Source organism: Thamnophis elegans, chromosome 2, assembly GCF_009769535.1.
Source record: "Thamnophis elegans isolate rThaEle1 chromosome 2, rThaEle1.pri, whole genome shotgun sequence".
NCBI lineage: Eukaryota > Metazoa > Chordata > Lepidosauria > Squamata > Colubridae > Thamnophis > Thamnophis elegans.
Window position 1 is genome coordinate 6,524,409 of NC_045542.1, and position 25,349 is coordinate 6,549,757.

The following is a 25,349-nucleotide window of genomic DNA, read 5'->3' on the forward strand; positions in this document are numbered from 1 at the left end:
AAACCGCTTAGAGAGGGCTGAAAGCCCTATGAAGCGGTATATAAGTCTAACTGCTATTGCTATTGCTATATTTTTTTTAAAGGTTCAAAATTGAAATAACTTTATTGCAATATTTAACAAGTACAAGGGAATTGGTATTCAGATATCCAAAACTACACTGATGATATCAGAGTAACTAGGAAAGATACACACAAAGAAAGAATTTTGGCTAAAAATCCATTTTAAATCAAATAATGTACGTGTTTTCTCATATGCATGCCAAAAGATTAAAATTAGCAATCTGGGTATTACAAACTTTAAGATAGCAGTATAAAATACAAATAAATGTTGGTAGATAAAGTAATAAAATTATCCAAAAGAGATTTAAGGATTAAGCTAATTTCTAAAAGTGAAAAATAAAGGGAGGGGATTTGGGTTGGATATGAAAGCTTACTGAGCATTTCCTCCGCAAACTGCCCTCACTTCCTTCTTTTTTTAAATCAATTTTTTCCCATCCAATGACCTATTTTTCTCTGCTACCCTGTAGTTTGAGAACTAGCATGTTAAAGAGAAATCTAATTATGTAGATTTTCTATGTGGAGGATCCTTTCTTCCCATGTAGAAGCATTGCCCTCCCTGCCTAGATTGCAATGGTGTGTTCCTTTTTGCTGTTGATTGATTGATTGATTGATTGATTGATTGATTACATTTATATGCCGCCCTTTTCCCCGAAGGGGACTCAGGGCGGCTCACAATTCAGTCAGGGAAGGGGGTACAGACAGGGGGATAAAAAGACAAGACATAACAATACAAAATTTAAAACACACAACAACCATACCATTCGAGAAGGGGGGCAAAAACTCTTTAGCCCCAGGCCTGTCGGAACAGCCAGGTTTTAAGGGCTTTGCGGAAGGCCTGGAGGGTGGTGAGGGTTTGAATCTCCACGGGGAGTTCGTTCCAGAGGGTCGGAGCAGCCACAGAGAAGGCTCTCCTCCGGGTAGTCGCCAGTAGGCATTGGCCGGCGGATGGAATTCGGAGGAGGCCTAATCTGTGGGATCTGATCGGTCTATTGGAGGTAATTGGCAGCAGGCGGTCTCTCAAGTACCCAGGTGAAGGAAACTGATAGTATCGGATGAGATATAGAAGATTCTAACTGCAGATGGATTTGATACACAAAGACTAAAAACAAATGGTGAAAGGCAGCTTTACTTGGAAAAGCCTTCAGAACTTATAACAACATCAAGCATCTGCCTATCTCAGTCCTTGGGAAGGACTCGATAGGTGAATAAAAATACCAGTCTAAGCATCTGGCTAATTGTATAGCAAGCATAATGCTAATAATAATAATATGGGATGACTGTGCACAGCTGTAATCAAAAGATGTTCCTGCTACTTCTGTAGGGACGTGATGCAGAATCATCTTCTTCAGATGCTTTGTCTGGTAGCTATGGAGAAACCAACTTCTACCAACTCGGATGATGTCCGTGATGAAAAGGTAGGATCCTGGTTCTTCTGACTCAGTGCCTTCGGGCAAAACTGCATTTTGCTACATTTTACTATTGAGCCTTCTATAATTTCAATCTGCTGACAATGCTTTCCTCTAGGCCCAGAGCTTCCTAGGCTTCATTTTGTTAGATTATATTAATTACAAAACCAAACTAAACATAAGACAAATTGTTTATTTCAAGGATCACCTTTATTTCCAAGGATCCCACAAGTATTAGATTTAAACAAACAAACAGGGATGGCTGCATCACGGTTCACCGACAAAAGGGTGAATGACAAAACCGTGCCCGAACTAAACCGCGGTGACAAAACCGTGTGTTCTAAAGCGCTCCAACGAATGAGCGCTGAATCGCGGTGACAACAGCGCGGCGACAGAAGCGCGCTGTAAAACTAAACCTAAACCTAACCTCTAAACCTAAACCTAACCCTTACCTTAAGTTAAATTGGCTTTCTGTCGACGCGCTGTTGCAAAGCGCCCTTCTGTCGACGCGCTGTTGCAAAGCGCCCTTCTGTCGACGCGCTGTTGTCGACGCGTTGATGACATCGCGGTTTTAGCACCGCGGTTGAGTCGGGCGCGGTTTTGTCGTTCGCCCTTTTGTCGGGTCACGCTGAATCACGGTCCCTTGCATAGGGGACCATCTGGCCAGGAAAAAAGGCAAGGGTTACCTGGGCTTGTATGGAATATCCCCACAGGAGGGAGCTACAGGAGATCGGAAGGAGCAACTTTACTGATTCTCCTTAAAGTAACTTGAATATTTTGTGTCTAACCATAACGGCCACTTTGTCAATACCCGCGACATGTTCTCAAAGTTTAGACATTGCCTAGAGGCCCAAAGGAGGGGACTGCTGATCTATCTCTAAAATAGGAATGAATTACTAAGACTAGATCTTCCTAAAGCCTTTCCATCTCTTCTGAAAAGTTGAGTGTCTCATAATGACCTGATCATCCATGCTGATCAAACAAGAACAGTTCTTTCCACTAATTTATCTTCCCTTTAAATCAATGTTTCTCAACCTTGGTGACTTTTAAGTCCTGGGGACTTCAACTCCTGTGCTGGCTGGGGGATTCTGGGAGTTGAAGTCCCCAGGACTTAAAAGTTGCCAAGATTGAGAAACACTGCCTTCAATATTTCTTCTGTCAAGGTAAGTATTTAGAGCTTTATCATTGGAGAGTGTTTTTCTGAGCATATAAGATACACGTAAGTGTACCTCTATGCCAATTGGAAAGCCTGCCTGTTGGTCACATTGGAATTCCCGCTGTTAAGTTGACTGCATTGTCTGGAAATGGATATGGATCGCCTCACTTCACGTCTGCTGCTGTGTGATCTTGAGTCTCCTCCATGTTTTCCCTGTTAGGTGAAGGTTCTGAAGTGCATCAAAGAGGTGCAATGTGAAAATGTAGTCCTTGGGCAGTACGTGGGCAATCCATCTGGACAAGGAGAGGCTCAGAAGGGCTACCTTGATGACTCCACGGTTCCAACTGGTTCTACCACCCCTACCTTTGCAGCTGCCGTGCTGTATGTGGACAATGAACGGTGGGATGGTGAGTGTGACCCAGTGGTGGGTTTCAAAAAATTGTTCAAACCTACTTTGTGGGTGTGGCCTCCTTTGTGGGAGTGGCTTGCCGCCCATGTGATCGGATGGGAGTGGCTTGCCGCCCATGTGACCGGATATGAAGATGCCGACGACACTTGTCAGAACCACCTTAAATGACCTCACACACAGCACTGGCATGCATAAGAATATGATGTAAACTTGTTTTTTTAAAGGGCATCTTTGGTTTGCGTTAAAACAGCTTCAACACACGCAGTAGTCATCCTTACCTTTCACAGAGGCACTGGGTTTTATAAATATGAGCATGATAGTGTAGAATAATCACATCCAAGGACCAGTGGTGGGTTTCAAAAAATTGTTGGAACCTCTTCTGTAGGTGTGGCCTGCTTTCCGGGTCCACTGGTGGAACCTCTTCTAACCGGTTCGGTAGATTTGACGAACCGGTTCTACCGAATAGGTGCGAACTGGTAGGAACCCACCTCTGGTTTGACCATACAGCAAAGGACCAGCCAAAGGAAAACATGCTTTGAACTGCGGGGAAACTGTGTGTAGTGGGCAAGTGTCCTTGTATCTCATGGCCTATTTACTCCCCTCCCTGTAGGAGTACCATTTGTCTTGCGCTGTGGCAAGGCACTGAATGAGCGCAAGGCGGAAGTACGGCTGCAGTTCCGGGAGGTGCCAGGTGACATTTTCAAACAACAATGCAAGCGCAATGAATTGGTGATCCGTGTGCAGCCTAATGAGGCTGTTTACACCAAGATGATGACCAAGAAACCAGGGATGTTCTTCAACCCAGAAGAATCCGAACTGGACCTCACTTATGGCAACCGCTACAAGGTACATTATTTTATCGGCCATTGAAAATACAAACACATTTTTGCATTGGTAGGTGTTCAAGGGGTCTGCTGTATACAGTGTGTTAGCCGAATGCCCGTGGTCGTGTCTATATAAAATGCTAAACTTGGCCAAATAAAGAACTCAACTACAGTAGCCAATTTATATAACAGTATACAACGTGCTAAGCTTCATTAGTTGGTTTGGAGGGTGAGGTGGGATGGAATTGTCAGATTAGTGCAGGAGCCGAGGTGGCGCAGTGGTTAGGGTTCAGTACTGCAGGCCACTTCAGCTGACTGCTATCTGCAGTTCAGCGGTTCAAATCTCACCGGCTCAGGGTTGACTCAGCCTTCCATCCTTCCGAGGTGGGTGAAATGAGGACCCAGACTGTGGGGGCAATATGCTGACTCTGTAAACCGCTTAGAGAGGGCTGAAAGCCCTATGAAACGGTATATAAGTCTAACTGCTATTGCTATTGCTATTTTATGAGCCTAGCCTGTTTTGGTTAAGTCACACTTCTGTGTAATGCTTGAAGCCAGAAAATAGGATGTTCAAAAACAAGGACAGGTGTGTAGTGGGAGATAGAGAGGTAATGATTTAGTACTATATAGCTCAAACCCCCAAGATGTCTATAGTTGGTTTCCCTATTTTTTAGAAAGTTAGATTACTGCTGGCATATTTTCAGATCAGTGGTGGGTTTCAAAAATTGTTCGAACCTACTCTGTGGGTGTGGCCTCCTTTGTGGGAGTGGCTTGCCGCCCATGGGACCGGATGGGAGTGGCTTGCCGCCCATGTGACCGGATATGAAGATGCCAACGACACTTGTCAGAACCACCTTAAATTACCTCACAGACAGCACTGGCATGCATACGAATATGACGTAAACTTGTTTTTTAAAAGGCATCTTTGGTTTGCGTTAAAACAACTTCAACACACGCAATGTTCTGATTGCACCACAAACGCAGTAGTCATCCTTCCCTTTCAGAGAGGCACTGAGTTTTATGAATATGAGCATGATAGTATAGAATAATCACATCCAAGGACCAGTGGTGGGTTTCAAAAATTTTTGGAACCTCTTCAGTAGGTGTGGCCTGCTTTCCGGGTCCACTGGTGGAACTTCTTCTAACCGGTTCGGTAGATTTGACGAACCGGTTCTACCGAATAGGTGCGAACTGGTAGGAACCCACCTCTGTTTCAGATGTACCTCTATCTCACACAAAGGGGTAGGAATGTAGAGCATCTTTAGAAAATGTGGATATCATCTCTATTGTTTTTCAGCAGATCAGATCTCCAAATGCAATTACTTTGATTTTGAATAGCCATCGGAAACCCATAGTAAATCGTGGTCATGTGATATGAGACACTGGAAATGGTCATAAATGCAAGCCAATTGCCAAGCGCCAAAAACGTGGCTGCTTGGGAGGGAGGGAGGGAGGCGGCAGCCATCAGAACCTCAAATCTGGGTTGTAAGTAGCCCTGGGGAACACCGTCATAACTTCAAGTGTTGCTAAGCAACCGATCCTGAGGACTCCCTTTATGTGAATCCTGGCATATTGCAGTGACTGGGAAGTCATCGCTTGACACGGTAACGTTAGATTTTTAAGTATCCTATCACTGCCTTCCATAATTAAGGTGTCCTGTCTGCTTCTAAAGGCTTCATTTCTAAAACTATTTGTATTGTATTGTATTTGTATTTATTTGTCTTGTATGCCGCCCACTCCCGAAGGACTCCAGGCGGCTCACAATAGACAAGGGAAGGGGGAAGACTAGACAAAGACAACACTTTAAAAACAAAACCACAACATTCACAATTTCCGCGGGGCTGGATGTTTCACAGGACCCCCCGGCCTGCTGGAGCAGCCAGGACTTGGTGGCTTTGCGGAAAGCCGGGAGGGTCGTAAGGGTCCGGATCTCGACAGGGAGATCATTCCAGAGGGCTGGAGCTGCAACAGAGAAGGCTCTTCCCCGGGGGGTCGCCAGCCGACATTGGCTGGCAGATGGAATCCGGAGGAGACCTAACCTGTGAGATCTGATCGGTCTATGGGAGGTAATCGGCAGGAGGCGGTCTCTCAGGTACACTAATTGTTAGGGCATTTGATGGCATACAAAAAAAACCCCTTTTGTTTTCTGTTCTTTTCCGCAGGATGTGAAACTCCCAGATGCTTATGAGCGCCTTATCTTGGATGTTTTCTGTAGCAATCAGATGCACTTTGTGCGCAGGTGAGGGGTGTGTGTGTGTCAGCAAGGCACAATTAGGAAAAAAGCTAACTTTTCCAAGCACCTGATAGTGGTTCACCGACAAATGCGCGCCCGACAAAAGCGCACCGAGAAAAGAGCGAAGTCGAAATCGCGCCCGCAGAACTGCGGCGATAAATGCACGCCGACGAAAGCGCGCTATCAACAAACCACGCGAAAGCAAGGTGATAACCCTAAACCTAACCCTTAGGGTTATTACCTTGTTTTTGCGTGATTTGTTGATAGCGCGCTTTCGTCGGCGTGCATTTATCACTGTGGATCTGTGGGCGTGATTTCGACTTCGCTCTTTTGTCGGGCGTGCATTTGACGGGTCACGCCTGATAGCAGTTGGCGGCTGCATTTTCCAAGCTCCTGATAGCGTATTGATAGCCCCTGGTGTTTTCTTCCATGGGTTATGCATATCTGTGATGCGCCTAGAGCAGTGTTTCTCAACCTTGGCAACTTGAAGATGTCTGGACTTTTAACTCCCAGAATTCCCCAGCCAGAGTTAAAAGTCCAGACATCTTCAAGTTGCCAAGGTTGAGAAACACTGGCATAGAGCATTATGGCACAGTTTCTTTTAGTTTCAAATCTCTGAATTATAGATACAGATTGAAGACTCAGAACTCAGTACTTAATGAAGGCCATAACCTAGTCCTCTCTGGTCTGATAACAATTCTTTCCTAGAGTTTCTTTGGATTTCTACAACTCAGCCTAACCTTCCTTGCCTTCTCCCTCAGTGACGAACTACGAGAGGCCTGGCGTATATTCACCCCGCTGCTCCACCAAATCGAGGCAGAGAAGACCAAACCGATTTCCTATAGCTATGGCAGGTGAGATTAGAAATGATTGCGGGGCTGTTGGGAGGGCAGCAATGCTTCCTTTGAAAAGCAAGCTACAGAGAGTAGGCAGAGTAGCCGAGGTGGCGCAGTGGTTAAATGCAGCACTGCAGGCTACTTCAGCTGACTGCAGTTCTGCAGTTCGGCTGTTCAAATCTCACCGGCTCAGGGTTGACTCAGCCTTCCATCCTTCCGAGGTGGATAAAATGAGGACCCGGATTGTTGTTGGAGGCAATATGCTGACTCTGTAAACCGCTTAGAGAGGGCTGAAAGCCCTATGAAGCAGTATATAAGTCTAACTGCTATTGCTATTGCTAGCCCAGCCCCTTGGTGTGTGATCTGTTCATACACAGAAATGTCACTCCTAGCCTTTTCTGGCTTCTGGAAACAGTCTTGCTCTTCCCTCAAAGGGCAGGGTTCTCTTTCAGCTGGCATGCTGGTTTTTGCATTCACTAACTTATGCCACTAAATATCTAAGACAGCTATATCCCTAGGCACTTTTCAGGATACCCGGCACTCATTTCCAGAAATGATTACACTAAGTCACAGTTAGTGCACAGATCCTTGTCACATGACAGAGTTAAACAAAGGCTTGGACCCAAGGCTGGCCCACTGGGAGAATCAAATAAAACAATTTGACAGGTATCAAAACTGCCAGGACCTCCTGGCACCTCTGCACTCAAGAGCTGGCCGGGGAGTGGGGAGATAGATAGATTTAGGCCAGGTAAAATGAAAAGTCTTGCTCTCTCCTCAAAGGGCAGGGTTCTCTTTCAGCTGGCATGCTGGGTTTTGCATTCACTTACTTATGCCACTAAATATCTTAAGACAGCTATATCCCTAGGCACTTTTCAGGCTACCCAGCACTCATTTTCAGAAATGATAACACTTAAGGCACATTCACAGATCCTTGTCACATGACAAAGTTAAACAAAGGCTTGGACCCAAGGCTGGCCCACTGGGAGAATCAAATAAAACAATTTGACAGGTATCAAAACTGCCTGGCACCTCTGCATTCATGTAGAGATCTTGGATCTTGAGATCACTCAAGTGCTGGCCGGGGAGTGGGGAGATAGATAGATTTAGGCCAGGTAAAATATGAAAAGGGATTTTTAATGAGTTTCAGTCACTTCATGGAAATGAAAACAGCACACCAGCACATTTCTGGATCATTAAAGGAAACCATTACTATTTTTCTCAGCTCCTCAGGTGAGAAGAGCGGCGGTACAGAAATCGTAAACGGTTCACCGACAAATGCGCGCCGACAAAGCCGCGTCCACAAAAGCACGCCATCAACAAACATGGGTTAGGGTTATAACGTTGTTTTCGCGTCCCACTATGTTGTGGGAGCCGAGGTGGTGCAGGGGTTAAACGCAGCACTGCAGGCTACTTAGGCTGACTGCAGTTCTGCAGTTCGGCTGTTCAAATCTCACCGGCTCAGGGTTGACTCAGCCTTCCATCCTTCCGAGGTGGGTAAAATGAGGACCCGGATTGTTGTTGGGGGCAATACGCTGACTCTGTAAACCGCTTAGAGAGGGCTGAAAGCCCTATGAAGCGGTATATAAGTCTAACTGCTATTGCTATTGTTTGTTGATGGCGTGCTTTTGTGGGCGCGGTTTTGTCCGCGCGCATTTGTCGGCCGCGTATTTGTCGGGTCACGATCGTAAATAGTTATTTGTTGAAGTCCATGAGTATATGTGGGGCTTGCTCATAGCCGTGTTTCTAGAAATATTAATAGTTTTTTTTTTATAAAAATCTTCTAGCCGTGGCCCTACCGAGGCTGATGAATTGATGAAGAGAGTTGGCTTTCAGTACGAAGGCACCTACCGGTGGGTCAATCCTCACAAGCTCTGAATCCTGCCAGCCTCTTGGAATGGCACCCGCAGCTCGTCTCCACATCTCTCCAGAGAAACTGAGCCCATCCCGGCTCGGCAGTGGCCTGTGTCCTACCCCAAAGACTCTAACGTGCCCATCTTGTCTGAGGGAGCAACTCACTGGGGATAAGGCACTCGTGCGCTTCTCCAGCTGCAGTGGGATGTCTTCGGCGTGAACAGCATCTTCTTCTGCTGACCTCTTGGTGGACCGCGGGTACCCTCTGTCCCTATCCCATTCCAGTTTCTGCTGCTATGCTGGGGAAGCTTCTGGAGCCATGGGGAACCTGCAGAGGTGGTGTTTGTTTGTTTTTTTGCTCTCAACACTCCATACTCTTTCCTCGTCTATCTACATCAGTGTTTCTCAACCTTGGCAACTTGAAGATGTCCGGACTTCAACTCCCAGAATTCCCCAGCCAGCGAATGCTGGCTGGGGAATTCGGGAGTTGAAGTCCGGACATCTTCAAGTTGCCAAGGTTGAGAAACACTGATCCTACATAATGCTGCTTTATTCAATGGCTTTTACTTGGAACTACTTCTTAACATTCCTTTCGATTTGTACATGATGCTGTTCTGTAAACGAAAGTTATTACAAACCCCCCCCCCCCATTTTGCGTCTCGTGAATGTGTCTGTTTGGGCCTCTTAAGTCTACTTGTAGCAATGAGCTCTTCCTTCATCTTCACCCGTTGGGGCAACCGAATCTCAGTATTGCACCACAGCGGCTGGCCCGAAGGGCTATAAATGAAATATGGGAGCAGCAGGGCTTGGACCTGTATTGCCAAGGTAGCATCCATGCCTCTCCTTTTCCAAACAAAGGGGAAGGCAGCAGACAAGAGCTGGAGCCACCACCTCCTCATGGAGGAAGCCGTCTCTGATAACTGAACTTTCTCTCAGGCTCAGCTTCTGTCCTGGAACCTCTTAGATTCCATTCCTAATCCATACATATATTAGGAAACCGGCTCTCTTGAAACCGTGCTGTGAAGTTCTCAGCAGGAGCTTTGCCTTTCACCTGGCAGAAAACTTCTAGGATATGCAGGGTTGCTGTTCAATTCCACGAGCAAAGAGATTGATGAGGCTCCCGTGTACCCTTAAGGGGGAGAGAAGAGCAGAGGAAGAAGCACTTGAAGGATAAGGGCTGCAGTATAATTTTTAAAAAAACCAAAGCTGCTCCCTCTTAACACCTGTTAAGGATCTTGGCTACCTTCCAGTTTATATTTTCTCTCGAGCCAGGACTGCACAGCTGTTTTCAGACCGAGCATCACATTTGGCCTTTTTAGCGGTATGCTGCAATCTGCATACTACGAAGTCGATAAGAGGCTGGACGGTTCACCGACAAATGCACGCACGACAAAAGCGCGATGAGAAAAATGTGATGTCGAAATTGCGCCCACATAGGCGCGCCGACAAAAGCGCGCCATTAAGAAACAACATGAAAACAATGTAAGAACCCTAAACCTAACCCTTACCTTAACCCTAATCGCGCTTTTGTCGGTGCGCTGTTGTCGGGCACGCATTTGTCGGGTCACAAGGCTGGACAGCAGCTCTTATTTAATGTGATTGCCCTCTATGCATTTAATAATGTCCTCCTGTTAACCTTAAACATTGCAACCCAGTGGGCGAATCTGAGCCAGGCGAGCGAGAATTGCACCATTTTTGGAAGCCTCCACACACACACACTTTGGGAGATTGGTAGTCAGACCAAGCTTCCAGAGCTTTTCCCCATCATCTTCCCGTGCTCTGCCTTGTTACTGCTATTAAACTCATTTCTGCCCAGAACTCTTCACTCTCATTCTGGGTTACCAGTTATTGCTGTGATCTTTTTAGGATCCCGCTGAAGGAGCCCCAAATTTCATATCTGTGTTTTCCATTAGTCCAAGCTGGCCAACTGTGTGACCCGACAAAACCGCGGTGAGAAAACCGCGACGTCATAAACGCGCGCACAACAACGTGCCGACAAAACCGTGATTTAAGTTAAGGTAAGGGTTAGGTTCAGGGTTAGGTTTAGAACTCGCGGTTATTGTTTGTTGAAGGCGTGCTTTTGTCGGTGCGCTTCTGCGCTCATTCATCAGCGTGATTTAGAACTCGCGGTTTTCTCGCTGCAGTTTCGTCGGCGCGCTTTTGTCGAGCGCGCATTTGTCGGTGAACCGGCCAACTGTGCTCCCTCCGCCCTGTGCCTTTGTGATTCAGTCCAGGAATCTTTTAAATCACCCCATCAGAGGACGTACCGAATGGTGATATCAGTGTGGTCCAACGTCTCTCCATCACAAGTCCAGCAGCTTACCAGTGGCTGTCTTTGGCATATTCCCCCACAGAGGATGTTCTGTTGTTGTGCAGCTTGTTGCCTTTCTTCCCAGTCTTCCCCTTTGGGGGAGGTGAAGCGAACCGCTCGAACCCGGTGCACACTCACAAAGGGCAGGTCAAACTGTGGGACACAATTACATCGCCTGAGCAAAAAGCAGCCCCTTGTCTCTATAGAGTTTGGAAGGAGCTGTTACAAATATCTCTGCTAACAGTGCGGAGAAGAGCAATGTTTGCAAGCACCTAGAACTTGGATGTGGCGGTCAACTTACTGCAATATTCAATTTGGCAAAATAAAATAGATGGAGGGAAACTTGTTAAATTTATCAATTGTAATTTAGTATGGTTTTTAATCCAGAAAATGAAACTTTGTGGGTTTTCCTTAACACTTAAGTGTGCATGCTGAGGCAGGATATTGCCATAATGCTATGCGTGTGACACACACACCCCGCGCATGCGTGTGACCAGCAACACCCCCACACACTCTTTTGCCATGTTTTTTTTTGCCCTCCCCACACTCCAGAGGCTTTCTAGGAGCCTGGGGAGGGCGAAATCAGCCTCCCCTGCTTCCCTGAAGGCTCCGGAGGGCAAAAAAATCGACCTACTGCCAAACCGGAAGTCACCATTCCCGAACTTCTGGGTTCCCTGTAGGTCCGTTTTTTGCCTTCAGGAGGCTTCCCTGAAGGCTCCGGAGGGTGAAAAACCGGTCCTATGAGCAAACCGGAAGTCCGTTCCTGAATTTCCAGTTTTCCCGGAGGGCCGGTTTTTCAATCTCCGGAGGGCAAAAAACTGCCTCAAAAGAAGGAGATCTAAATTGCAGACTAATTCTGTCTGGGGAGAAGTGTTACCTCAATCGGATCTAATATGGAAAGTCCTTGGTAGAGGAGAATTTGAAACGCGTAGCCACTCAATTTTGTCAAGAGTTGATTGTCAGTCTGTTCTTCCCCATATACACTGAAACTGCCACAGCATCACTTAATTGGCCCAACATACACAGTATGTAGCTGGATATAATCTATATCTATATATCTGGCTTTGTACCAGCAGAAGACCTTCCTCAGTAGCTTCACGTAGATCTCAAACTAGAGAGGGTGAGAGCATTGAACCTGTAACACCCGATATGTGAGGGGACTTAGGCGCAACCTCTCCCCCCACCCCCCCATCAACACTGACAGGAACTGGCCCTGAAAAAAAGGAGAACTGCAGAAAAGCCGTGTCTCCCACTTCTAATGCTCACAGTGGTCAAGAAAGATGCCATGGCCAGTAGTACCGAAGATTGCTTAGAACTAAGGGAGAATCAGAATGTATTGTATTGTATTTGGTTTATTTGTATGCCGCCCTTCTCCAGGAGGGACTCAGGGCGGCGAACAACTCAGGGGGGAAAGGGAACATAAACAACAGTACACATAATTAAAATACACAAAATCACACAGCCATACCAGTCGAGAGGGGAGGGGAACTCATCAACCCCAGGCCTGCCGGCACAGCCAGGTTTTGACAGCTTTCCGGAAGTCCTGGAGAGAGGTGAGGGTCCGGATCTCCACGGGGAGTTCATTCAAAGGGCCAGAGCTGCTACAGAGAAGGCCCTCCCCTGGGTAGTAGCCAGATGGCATTGGCTGGTGGACAGAACCCGGAGGAGGCCGACCCTGTGAGATCTAACGGGTCTTTGGGAGGTAATTGGCAGCAGGCGTCTCCTCAAGTACCCAGGTCCAATACCATGAAGGGCTTTATAAGTTACGACTACCACTTTGAAGCGTATCCGGAGACCGATCGGTAGCCAGTGCAGCTCGCGGAGGATAGGTGTAACGTGGGTGTACCAAGGTGCACCCACAATCGCTCGCGCGGCTGCATTCTGGACGAGTTGAAGTCTCCGAATACTCTTCAAGGCTGCCCATGTAGAGCGCCACGACTTTGCCAGACGGACTAGGATGCTGAGTCTCCCGCAGACCTGTCTGTACATCAGTGGTGGGATTCAGCCGGTTCGCATGTCAGCCTTTGCCAGGTAGTAGACCAATCAATAAACAACCAAATGAGCTAAATTCTATTTTACCGTAAGGCTACATTAATGGAATCCTGCAATCTGGTAGTACAAATCTCCTGTTTTCTCTTTTGCAACCTGTTAAGTAGGGAGGATCTTTCCTGGGTTTCTTTCTTTGCTTTCACCCTTTTATCTGATTGTTCCCTGGACAGTATGTGTTTCCCGCGAACTCTCACGGTCATTCCCACATTCCGTCACATCACATAAATCTTATTTTATGTCCGCTCCTATCAGACGTTAAGACCAGCCGGTGATTGATATCTGTTCAACCATCCATGTTTGAGTGAGGGGACACTGTCGGTGAGGCTCAGTCCCTGAACATCAGTGGTGGGATTCAGCCGGTTCGCACCTATTCGGGAGAAACCGGTTGGTAACTTTCTAAGTAGTTCAGAGAACTGATTGTTGGAAGAAATCTCCTTTTGTTTTTTCCCACTTTACAAAGCTAATCCTGTAAGGAAGGCAGGAAGGACACATTCTGGTGTTGTTTCCAGCCTCATCTTTATTGCCCTGCTTACAGAAACTTCCTCTCCGGTTAACCCTTATTACCATTGTCACAGCTAAGGCGAAGCGCCCATCGACGTGAGTGACCTTGAGTTGGCCACGCCTGCCCAGTCACATGACCACCGAGCCCCGCCTACCCAGATGGCCATTAGGGCAGAGAACCGGTTGTTAAAATTATTTGAATCCCACCCCTGCTGTACATCCACTCCTGCCAAAGCCCTCTCTCCTCTCAGTTGCCCTTTCCTTCAGAATATGTAATGGTAGACGATTCTACCCTCCAGCCAGCACAGGGCTAGAATAAATAACACTTACTTTCTCATATAACTCTTTGCATGGATACGTGCAGAACCATAACCATGAAGACTTAATAGGTGGCGCAGTGGTTAAATGCAGCACTGCAGGCTACTTCAGCTGACTGCAGTTCTGCAGTTCGGCTGTTCAAATCTCACCGGCTCAGGGTTGACTCAGCCTTCCATCCTTCCGAGGTGGGTAAAATGAGGACCTGGATTGTTGTTGGGGGCAATATGCTGACTCTGTAAACCGCTTAGAGAGGGCTGAAAGCCCTATGAAGCAGTATATAAGTCTAACTGCTATTGCTATTGCTATATTCACACACACACACACACACACACACACACACACACACACACACACACACTCAAGTCTATAGGAAAGCAGCAGGTCACCCATACCTGGTCTGAGCAGTTGGTGTGCCGATTCAAATGCTGCAGGAAGGAGAAGACCGAGCATTTGTGCACCAAGATAAGGTCAGCAGTTCCATCAGCCAGGTGGGCACAAGGTGAGAGACCCTTTGGGCTCTTAGGACAGGCACTACTCATGCAGGTCAGGTTGACTGCCAGGAAGCTACCCTGAACCCGCTGCCATTCGCTACCTGGAGGGGGGAAGGAAACAGGTTTATCTTATAGTTATAGTTATAGTTATATTGATTTGTATGCCGACCACTCCCGAAGGACTCCGGGCGGCTTACAATAAAACCAAGGGAGGGGGAATAATACACAAGCAACCTTAAAAATATACAACAATCACAATCTCCGGGGGGCTGGATATATCGAGAGCCCCCCGGCCTGCTGGAGCAGCCAGGACTTAACAGCTTTGCGGAAGGCCGGGAGGGTAGTGAGGGTCCGGATCTCCACGGGGGGATCGTTCCAGAGGGCTGGAGCTGCGAAGAGAAGGCCCTCCCCCGGGGAGTCGCCAGCCGACATTGGCTGGCAGATGGAATCGGAGGAGACCTAACCTCTTGACTTATCTTCCCCCAGGGGGCTCCTTACTTAGCTAGCCAGGGAATCCAGGTAAGATTGGTTATTACTAAGACAAAACAACCACTTCGTTGCTACTTTTTGCCTACTACAAGGCTTTTTTTTTCCCCCAGGGACAAGTCCTCATTTTCTGACATTATGCTGACTGGACCTAGCAGTTCCAGTCTGAGATTGCCAAAGGCACATAAGATACGCCTGGTATCTTATTTCTGCAGAAACTAGGGTTCTTCGGATGCTCTCTCTTCTATTCCAACTCTTAAGAAAGCAAAGCAGTTGAGACCAGTTGTGTTTGTGTTTGCTGCTGTTTGCAAAACAGAGGCACCGAAAAGAGAAACCGCCTGCCAGCCCTGTTCCCTTGAGTTTGCTTTTCCAGGGAAATCAAGTAGTCACTGAAACACAAGACAGACTGCATGGCAAGGAGCCAAGAACATCAGACAAGGATGCCCCGTAATAACCTTTCCAAATGCGTAACAGGAATTTCTGTCCATCACTTCAAGCCCTCCGAATCCGTTAGCTATGTAAGCATTACGACGTTATAAAACAGTAACTAAATACTATTACTAGCATTAGTATCGGTCCTCGTTATATAGGAGAATCCTAAATTTAGAAAGTGGAAAGATCACCCAGCAAGCTGGCAGCAGAATGAAATTAGAAAGGTTTTTATTTCAACAGTCTCTCTTTTTTTTTTCCTTTCGACCAGCTTGAGAGAAAGGAGATTAAATCCGATTATTTGACTAACCTAACAAGACATGAGCTGGAAACATAATCTGACCCGTGTGTGTGCATAGCTTCCTTTTTTAAAAAAATGCTAGTGAAAGCAGATTGAACTGAATTGAATTGAATTTATTACATTTATATGCCGCCCTTTTCCCCAAAGGGGACTCAGGGTGGCTCACAATCCAAGTCAGGGAAGGGGATACAGATAAGGGATAAAAAGACGAACAAAACAATACACAATTTAAAAGCACACAACAACCATACCATTCGAGAGGGGGGGGCAACAGCTCTTAGCCCCAGGCCTGTCGGAACAGCCAGGTTTTAATGGCTTTGCGGAAGGCCTGGAGGGTGGTGAGGGTTCGAATCCCCACGGGGAGCTCCTTCCAGAGGGTCGGAGCAGCCAGAGAGAAGGCCCTCCTCCGGGTAGTCGCCAGTCGGCATTGGCCGGCGGATGGAATTCGGAGGAGGCCTAATCTGTGGGATCTAATCGGTCTATTGGAGGTAATTGGCAGCAGGCGGTCTCTCAAGTACCCAGGTCCAATACCATGAAGATTAGTGAGAAGTAGTTAGCTGGATTTTTGTGTCTCTCATACATCCCTCAACCTGGTTTGTCAGATTTGACCTCATTGTCCATGCACCACGGAGAACTGGTGCAGCGGCCAAATGGACTAAGATTAGATTGAAGGCTACGACCCAGGGTGAAATGCACACTTGGCCCCCATACTAGCCCCAGTATGGAGGGGGTGGGAGTGGTGAGCTACAAATGCTTAACTTATAGCAGTATTTCTAAACCTCAGCAACTTTAAGATGGATGGACTTCAACTGCCAGCTTGCTGGCTGGGGAATTCTGGGAGTTGAAGTCTACTCACCTTGAAAGTTGCTATGAATGACAAACACTCGCGAATGAAGGCAAATATACACGTCCCAGGAAAATGCTGCGGGATCCAATCGGGGTCAGTGATCGGGACCAGAAGTTTATCTTCTGAGCTTTCAGACCTGTCCTGGAGCCCATCCTGAGGGAACTTCTCTCTTGAGAATGGGCTCCAACATGAGCCCCAAAACTCGGAAGATTAGACCTCTGGTCCCAGTGACTGGCCCAGATTGGATCCTGTATGAGAAATACTTAATGTGTATTAAAAACTGCTATACATAGAACATATACAATATTATATATAGAACAGAGGTGGGTTCCTACCAGTTTGCACCTGTTCGGTAGAACCGGTTCGTCAAATCTACCGAACCGGTTAGAAGAGGTTCCACCAGTGGACCCGGAAAGCAGGCCACACCTACAGAAGAGCTTCCAAAATTTTTGAAACCCACCACTGACAGACAGAACAGACAGGACACACACACAGACTCACACAGAGAGAGAAAGAGGAAGGAAGGAAGGAAGAAAGAAGAGAAAAAGAAGAAAGAAGAAAGAAAAGAAAAGAAAGAAAGAAGAGAAAGAAGAAAAAAGTGAGAGAGAGATGAAAGAAAAAGGAAAAAGGGGCAGAGAGACAAAGGAGAGAGAGAGAGAGAGAACACATGGCCTGCAAGCCACTCCTACCAGGTCACATGGCCGGCAAGCCACTCCCACAAAGGAGGCCACACCCACAGAATAGGTTCGAAAAATTTGAAACCCACCACTGATATAGAATGAAAAAAAATGTGTGAAATAATGTAAATGCACGAATATATGAAGTCATGTTAAAAAAGATTTATTGGTATAGATAAACAGACACAACAGATAGGTTAAAAAAAATGTAATGCGTTGCAAAGATGTGAAGTTTGTACAAACAAATAAAATTTATTAAAATTAAAAAAAAGAGAGAAATGCTGCCTTATAGGCTTCTTGTCACAAGGATTAGCAAGTTTAACCTTCGGTTATTCTTACTTGCAAGATTAATTTACAGCAAGATTAATGTTCAGTGTCAAGTGTGTGATGTTGTCATGTTCAGTTTGTGATTTAAAAAAAAGGGTTTTGGTGATTTTACCTGCCTGCTTTGTGAATTCTGGAAAAATTGTCTTCCTTGCTTCCGCCCAGAAGGTTTTTGCTAGACTCAGAACAAACCATGCAGCTGAAAAGGAAAAAAAAAATGGTGTTATAAGCTGTTCACCTATTTGTCTTCCCCACTTAGTCCTCTTAATGCATTGGCAACCCAATTTTCATGATTCCTAGACTGCTGGGAATTAGGTTCCACCACAAACACCGTGTTCAACTAAAGCGCGCTCGACGAAACCGCGTAGCTGACGTCATCACAGCGCGACGAAAAAAAGCACGCTGTGAACACTAAAGCTAAAATTAACCCCTAAACCTAAACCTAACCCCCCTAAACCTAATCCTAAACCCAGTGGTGGGTTTCAAAATTGTTCGAACCTACTCTGTGGGTGTGGCCTCCTTTGTGGGAGTGGCTTGCCGCCCATGTGACCGGATGGGAGTGGCTTGCCGCCCATGTGACCGGATATGAAGATGCGACGACACTTGTCAGAACCACCTTAAATGACCTCACACACAGCAACTGGCATGCATAAGAATATGATGTAAACTTGTTTTTTAAAAGGCATCTTTGGTTTGCGTTTAAAAACAACTTCAACACACGCAATGTTCTGATTGCACCACAAACGCAGTAGTCATCCTACCTTTCACAGAGGCACTGAGTTTTATAAATATGGCATGATAGTGTAGAATAATCATATCCAAGGACCAGTGGAGGGTTTCAAAAAAATTTGGAACCCTTTTCTGTAGGTTGGGCCCTGCTTTCCGGGTCCACTGGTGGAACCTCTTCTAACCGGTTTGGTACATTTGACAAACGGTTTCTACTGAATAGGTGCGAACTGTAGGAACCCACCTCTGCCTAAACCTAACCCTAAACCTAACCCTAACCCTAACCCTAACCCTAACCCTTAACCTAACGCTAAACCTAACCCTAACCCTAACCCTAACCCTAACCCTAACCCTAACCTAACCCTAAACCTAACCCTTACCTTAATTGAATCGGCTTGCTTTCAAAGCGCTATTTAAAGCGCCCTTTTTTCTCCGCGGTCGCTGTTGTCGCCCTGCTGATGACGTCAGCGACGCGGTTAATCGGGCGCGCTTTAGTGGAGCGCGGTTGTTTGTCGTGCCGCGGGGAATTATGGGGCCTGTAGAAGAATTGGAGAAGGCTGCTCCACCTCTTTCTGCAGTCGTGTTCCTGGACTTCGCCCCACGGTCATAAATCCCATTGTAGCCGTTTCCCATCAACATACCCTGCCCGGCAGCGTGACTGATCCTGCGGATGTTGTTCTCTGACTCTGCTAACTGGAATTCCACCATGCCTTCATAGCTGCGGTTGCTTATCACTGCTTTGGCTCCTGAAGAGGAAATAACTGAAGGGAGGGTTTGGGCTGGGTGTGTTCACACATATGCACAAGCACACCACCACCACCACACACTCTTGGTGGAAAATTCACAGAAGGTTTTAGGTTCTTTTATTTTTAATCGTTTTTCTTTCATTCTGGAGCATCGTGGGCATGTTTTAAGTCAGTAGGTGTTGGATGGTGAAAGGTACAGAAAAGAAGATAATTTGCAGCATCATGCGTGAGTGGTTTTGCAAGAATCGGGCAATTGACACAGAAATCACAGCTGTTGTTACAGACCGAGATGGGGAGGGGACTAAAGTTCTATTTGACAGTGGGATATAAATAAATAAAAATAAGCGATCATGTTTTTTTCCCCCCGAAACACAGCTGCTCAATTAGCATCATGTGTATTTCAAAAACACTTCAGTCATTCCTGAGAATTGGAATTTAAAACTGAGGAGTATTTTCTTACTAGGCCCCCTTGAGCCGAGGTGGCGCAGTGGTTAAATACAGCCCTGCAGGCTACTTCAGCTGACTGCAGTTCTGCAGTTCGGCTGTTCAAATCTCACCGGCTCAGGGTTGACTCAGCCTTCCATCCTTCCGAGGTGGGTGAATGAGGACCCAGACTGTGGGGGCGATATGCTGACTCTGTAAACCGCTTAGAGAGGGCTGAAAGCCCTATGAAGCGGTATATAAGTCTAACTGCTATTGCTATTGCTATTTCTTTCAAGCCCATCAAGAAGAATTACATTTTTATGAGCCTGCGTTTTCCTTCCCCTCTCTCGGCTCCCTTGTATCCAGCTGTTTCTTTCTTCTGCCGGCCGATACCTGCAAAGTGTAGCGCGCTGGGCCCATCCAACGGTGCTTCTCACTGGTGCTCGCTACGTCGCCGTAGAAAACCGTAACCAGTCAGGAGACGGAGAAGAGTAGCGCAAAAAGCATCCCATCGTGCCAAATGCTGCAGACATCCGAGGCTGGCTATCACCTGGGAAGGAAAAAAGAAAGCATGTGAAAGAGATCGGAAGAAAACACCCCACTTTCTCACTCCATTTTAGCTATGGTGCTGGGTATCTACAGGCCCACCCCCTTTTCCCAAGGAAGCCAATGTTTCTGTTTTCAAGTCTAAATGTAAAATATATAGCCCCACTCTGAAGCAGTGACATGCAGTCAGGGGAGGCACAGCCTCACCACTGTCCAATCATGAAAAGGAAAAAAATGTAAACGGGAAAAAGGCGAGTGCTGAGGTTAGGCTAGCTAGCTGCTGCCACACCGTGAATGACTATAGCAATAGCAATAGCAGTTAGACTTATATACCGCTTCATAGGCTTTCAGCCCTCTCTAAGCGGTTTACAGAGTCAGCATATTGCCCCCAACAACAATCCGGGTCCTTATTTCACCCACCTCGGAAGGAGGGAAGGCTGAGTCAACCTTGAGCCGGTGAGATTTGAACCGCCGAACTGCAGATAGCATCAGCTGAAGTGGCCTGCAGTACTGCACTCTAACCACTGCGCCACCTCGGCTCTTTAAAAAAGACTGCCTGTTTAAAAAAAGCCTCTAAAAATGCCGCCCTCTACTATGAGGCAGGAGAACTGCATGCCTCATCTAGTCTGACTTTTTAGGCGCTCCGAGCAGAATAAGCGGAGGGTTAAAAGCCTAAAAAATCCCGAAGCGTAGTTGAGGCACGCAGTTCTCCTGCCTCATAGTAGCGGGCGCATTTTTAAGAGGCTTCAACTGTCCTCTTAAAGCGTAGCGTCGTGCTCACTTCGCTCTCTCCTCTTTAAAGACTGCAGCGTCGTGCTCACTCTTCCTCCTCTTTTCTCAGTTCTGTGACCCCACGCCCCCACCCCACGCTCCCTCTTTTCCTTCAAATTCCTTTGCTTTCTTTTTTCTTATATAATGCAATGCTCAGGCATCTCTCCTCTCCCCTGACACCCCCATGACCTAAAGCACTTTCTTTCGCCGCCTGAGCTCTACGGCAGCCCGCCTGAGCTCTGCGTGAGCACGGTGGGCGAAAGAAAGTGCTTTAGTCAGTGGGGGTGTCAGGGGAGGACTGCCTCACCAGCCCTAAACCTCACCGCACGTCACTGCTCTGAAGCGATCCAAGCGGGCATCCAATTTTTTTTTATATTTATATGCAGAAGTACAGATATTTAATTCCAAATCCCTACTCGGGGCAGATTTAAGGACCTACTCTCAGCAGCCACAGAAGGATAGTGCACTGGCTAAGCACCATAATGATGTGCAGAGCAGAGGTGACGGGATCATTTGTTCCGACGGTTGCAAAGCAGACACAATCTGTAGAACCTGGAGTAGAAACAGAAGATGAGTTGCTGGAAATAGCTCAGTGTCAGGCCTGGAGTCATATTCCTTTTAGGATCTTTGGCCTGCCACACACTCTATTATTTACTATGACGTTTCCTTAGTGGGTAATTGGGAGGGGAATGTAAGGAGTAGAATTGTAGAATGTGTTGTTGTCAAAATATAACATTCCTTTCTAGAAGCCCATCCTTGTCTCCCCAACTCTGCACCTGACTGGAGGAAGTGGATCAGAGATGGGTTCCTACCAGTTCGCACCTATTCGGTAGAACGGTTCGTCAAATCTACCGAACCGGTTAGAAAGGTTCCACCAGTGGACCCGGAAAGCAGGCCACACCTACAGAAGAGGTTCCAACAATTTTTGAAACCCACCACTGGTCCTTGGATATGATTATCTACCTATCATGCTCCTATTTATAAAACTCAGTGCCTCTGTGAAAGGTAAGGATGATTACTGCGTTTGTGGTGCAATCAGAACATTGTGTGTTGAAGTTGTTTTAACGCAAACCAAAGATGCCTTTTAAAAAACAAGTTTACATCCTATTCTTATGCATGCCAGTGCGGTGTCTGGGTAATTAAGGTGGTTCTGACAAGTGTCGTCGGCATCTTCATATCCGGTCACATGGGCGGCAAGCCACTCCCATCCGTCACATGGGCGCAGCCACTCCCACAAAGGAGGCCACACCCACAGAGTAGGTTCGAACAATTTTTGAAACCCACCACTGAAGTGGATGGGTGGAATTGCCAGTGTGGCAGTGGAAGATTGGACCATGTGATGAATGTGTGGGTGTTGGGGAAAGGTCTTGACCTTTTCAACTGGGTGGGGAACCCAGGAAGCTTTCAGATTCGGTTTTCCACAGATTGTACCACGTGTCTCTCTTATCAAATTGGAACTTTGACGAAAGCTCTGCCTTGAGCTCTGATTTAATTCTGGATGATATTTGGAACGCTGAACTCAGAAGGTTGCCTGCTTCCCACCCAGGTGCTTGGGTTCAAGTTTTAGTCATTATTTCTCAGCTCTTAAAGAAAGCCTGAAGTCCTAGTCTTGGGGAGCTCCTGGCCTTACCTGCAGGAATGATGCCGATGCGAAGTCTTGGGGGCAGAAGCTCAGCATCCATGTCCTCTTCTTTGAGCATCCCTGCCTTCTGCTGGGTTCGGTCGATTAAAGCATGCATCACTTCATTGAATGTGCCATCGCCTCCCACACTTACCAGCCTGGAATGGGATGGAAGGAATAAGCTAAGTTATAGGTAGTCCTCATCTTCCAACTTTAATTAAGCCTGGTCATTAGGCTTGTAAGTCATGATGGTCGTAAAGCAGGTCACTAAGAGATTGGACCCAATTGTACAACCTTTTTTGTGGCAGTTATTAAGCAAGCACCACAGTTGTTAAGTGAAGCAATTGTTTTATTTTGTTTCACTAATATTGTTTGTCCTGTTAACTATTTGTTCATTATATAACATACAGAAGACAGATCAACAAGTTGCTAATAGAGTTAGTAGTTTAAAAATTTTTTGGAAGGCTTGTTTCACGGTTCCACCACAAAACCACGCTCGACTAAACCGCGTCCGACTAAACCGCGTAGCTGACGTCATCAACAGGGCGACAACAGCGCGGAGACAGAAGCACGCTGTAAACCCTAAACCTAAAATTAACCCCTAAACCTAAACCTAACCCCCTAAACCTAATCCTAAACCTAACCCTTAACCTAACCCTAAACTTAACCCTTAACCTAACCCTAAACTTAACCCTTAACCTAACCCTAACCCTAACCCTTAACCTAACCCTAACCTAACCCTAAACCTAACCCTAAACCTAACCCTTACCTTAAGTTGAATCGGCTTGCTTTCTAAGCGCTATTTAAAGCGCCCTTCTTTCTCCGCGCTGGTGTTGTCGCCCTGTTGATGACGTCAGCGACGCGGTTTAATCGGGCGCGGCTTAGTCGAGCGCGGTTTTGACGGGTCACATTGTTTCACAAGAGATGGGAACTAATATTGTAGTATATATTAATCAGTATTTCAACTAGAGGGAGTAATATGTGTATAATGTCTTTTTTATGCTCCATTTTAAAGTTTTGTTTTATGGTTTGTGGGTTTTTTCCCCCCTTTTTTCCTTTTGATTTTTTTTGAGACCTGTATTTTGTATTTTAATCTTGTTTGGAATAAAATAAAAAGAGGTAAAAAGAGATGGGAGACAATACAAATCTTTTAAATAAATAAAATAAAAATACATATATTTAATACCTTTTTGTAACATTCTTCAGAATTTCTTAAATTTTATTTAATTTAAAAATTAATTGGAAAAGGCCAGAAACATTCTTGTTTTTCAAGCCATTTAGAAACACGATCTAAATCAAATGTCTAATGTTCATAACATCCTAGCGTTTTTCTAGCTATAGTATTGTTTAAAACATTTTTTAGCCTAATTATGGTAGAATCCAATATTTAACCTGGTTTTATAAAGTCTATGGGGATTCTCAGTCATCCAGGTCATGGTTATCTCAAAGGTTTTTTCAAAAGGCAACTGGGCTGTTTTTTCCTTGAGGAAGTTTCCAAGTTTAATAAAATTTGTATGCCGCCCACTCCCATCGGGACTCTGGGCTCACAACAAGACAAAGAAACAATTAAAATTTAAGAATAAAAAATACAATATTAAAATTCCACATCATCCATTACATCTAAGCGGGGCTGGATATCGATCAACAGCCCCAGGCCTGCCGGAACAGCCAGGTCTTGACGGCTTTACGGAAGGCCGGAGAGTGGTAAGGGACCGGATCTCTGCGGGTAGATCGTTCCACAGGGCCGGCGCAGCAACAGAGAAGCCCTCCCCCGGGAGCCGCCCACCGGCATTGTCCGGTTGATGGCACCCGGAGGAGGCCCAACCTGTGCGATCTTGTTGGTCGTTGGGAGGTAAGTGGCAGGAGGCGGTCTCTCAGGAAAGCATTTTGCTTCTCATCTTCCATTTCAGTTCTGACTTAAGTTTTATAATCTGGTTGTGAATGTGAGAGATCCTGCCTATGGAGGGGAAATTGACTGTCAGCCTCTGCTTTGCTGCCATGAAATGGGGAGGGGGGGACATGGTATTTGGGTGGGGAAGTATTCAGTACAGGAGTGATTGTAAAAAGGGAGTTGTTCTCACCATCTACTGCACATGCTGCAGAGAGAGGATTTGCCGCCAAGGCCGACTATCTGGCGTACCAACCTGATGATGCTTTTTGAAGATGTCTCCCACATGACACCTGAGGGATATGCGGATTGGACCATGGGATGGGGCTACCAGGGGAAGGGGGTTGGGTCACAAATTGATATCTGTTCTGACCCCCCCCTCCTTCGCTCGTTAACAGACGACAGTCAGACTTGAAAGAACTTTATCAGTCTCGGCTCACGCTGGCTGCGAGCCCCAAAATAAACTAAATAAAGTCTCTGACAAAAGATTTTACAGAAAGAAAGCAAATCACTTCTCCAAGTGTCTCTTTGAATCAAGGTTACAGAAAGGAAATCACTTATCCAAGTGCCTCTCACAAACAAACCACGACCGATGAACCACAAACAAATGAATGAACGTTGACTTCTGCAACCAAGGCATGGCACCATCAGTCCTTTTATCTCCAGAAGACCACACTAACGAGCCCCAGCTGCATTGTTATTCCTGCATCCCGACTCAACTCACAGCAAACTTCTGCTGAGTCACAACAGGTTTCTATGATTACGTGCGCTTTTGCCTTAGATCTTGCTTTGCTTAGCTGCTATCTACTCATGACCAGTAAAAGTACTCTTAATTCTGCAAAATGGAGTTGAGTGGATTCTTTCTTGGTTACTGACGGAGGCCGCCTTGACAGTGACATGATGGACTACAGTGAAGCACCAATATCCCGAAAGCATGGAGTGCATTCCAAGGAATGGAGTGAGATAAGTATCACAGCCTGGAGCTGGATATGAGGCAGAGGAAAGAGCTAGCATAGCCACTTCTCCGGATCTCCCAAGGAATGTCTACTAGGGCTCTGACGGTGAACTTATGGCACGCATGCCAGAAATGGCAGGCATGCGAGCCATCACCTGTTGCTTT

The 25,349-nt window shown here is 46.4% G+C and overlaps 2 protein-coding genes across 4 annotated transcripts in view; one reads left to right on the forward strand and one right to left on the reverse strand.

Annotated features, from left to right (window-relative positions):
* Positions 1 to 8,807, forward strand: part of G6PD (glucose-6-phosphate dehydrogenase) — a 44,768-nt gene extending 35,961 nt beyond the window's left edge. For all 3 annotated transcript variants that reach the window (XM_032211099.1, XM_032211097.1, XM_032211096.1), the window contains 6 exons: positions 1,381 to 1,474; positions 2,842 to 3,028; positions 3,641 to 3,876; positions 6,017 to 6,093; positions 6,849 to 6,941; positions 8,708 to 8,807. In XM_032211099.1, the coding sequence (XP_032066990.1) occupies positions 1,381 to 1,474; positions 2,842 to 3,028; positions 3,641 to 3,876; positions 6,017 to 6,093; positions 6,849 to 6,941; positions 8,708 to 8,798 (778 nt within the window). In that variant the 3' untranslated portion in view covers positions 8,799 to 8,807. The remainder of the gene's footprint in view (positions 1 to 1,380; positions 1,475 to 2,841; positions 3,029 to 3,640; positions 3,877 to 6,016; positions 6,094 to 6,848; positions 6,942 to 8,707) is intronic.
* A 536-nt stretch (positions 8,808 to 9,343) lies between these two features.
* Positions 9,344 to 25,349, reverse strand: part of LOC116503927 (ceramide kinase-like) — a 37,161-nt gene continuing 21,155 nt past the window's right edge. Inside the window, 9 exon segments of the mRNA XM_032210663.1 lie at positions 9,344 to 9,903; positions 11,042 to 11,238; positions 14,346 to 14,545; positions 17,624 to 17,787; positions 18,876 to 18,906; positions 18,909 to 18,980; positions 19,854 to 19,953; positions 21,160 to 21,272; positions 22,351 to 22,499. Of these exon segments, the coding sequence (XP_032066554.1) occupies positions 9,840 to 9,903; positions 11,042 to 11,238; positions 14,346 to 14,545; positions 17,624 to 17,787; positions 18,876 to 18,906; positions 18,909 to 18,980; positions 19,854 to 19,953; positions 21,160 to 21,272; positions 22,351 to 22,499 (1,090 nt within the window). The 3' untranslated portion in view covers positions 9,344 to 9,839.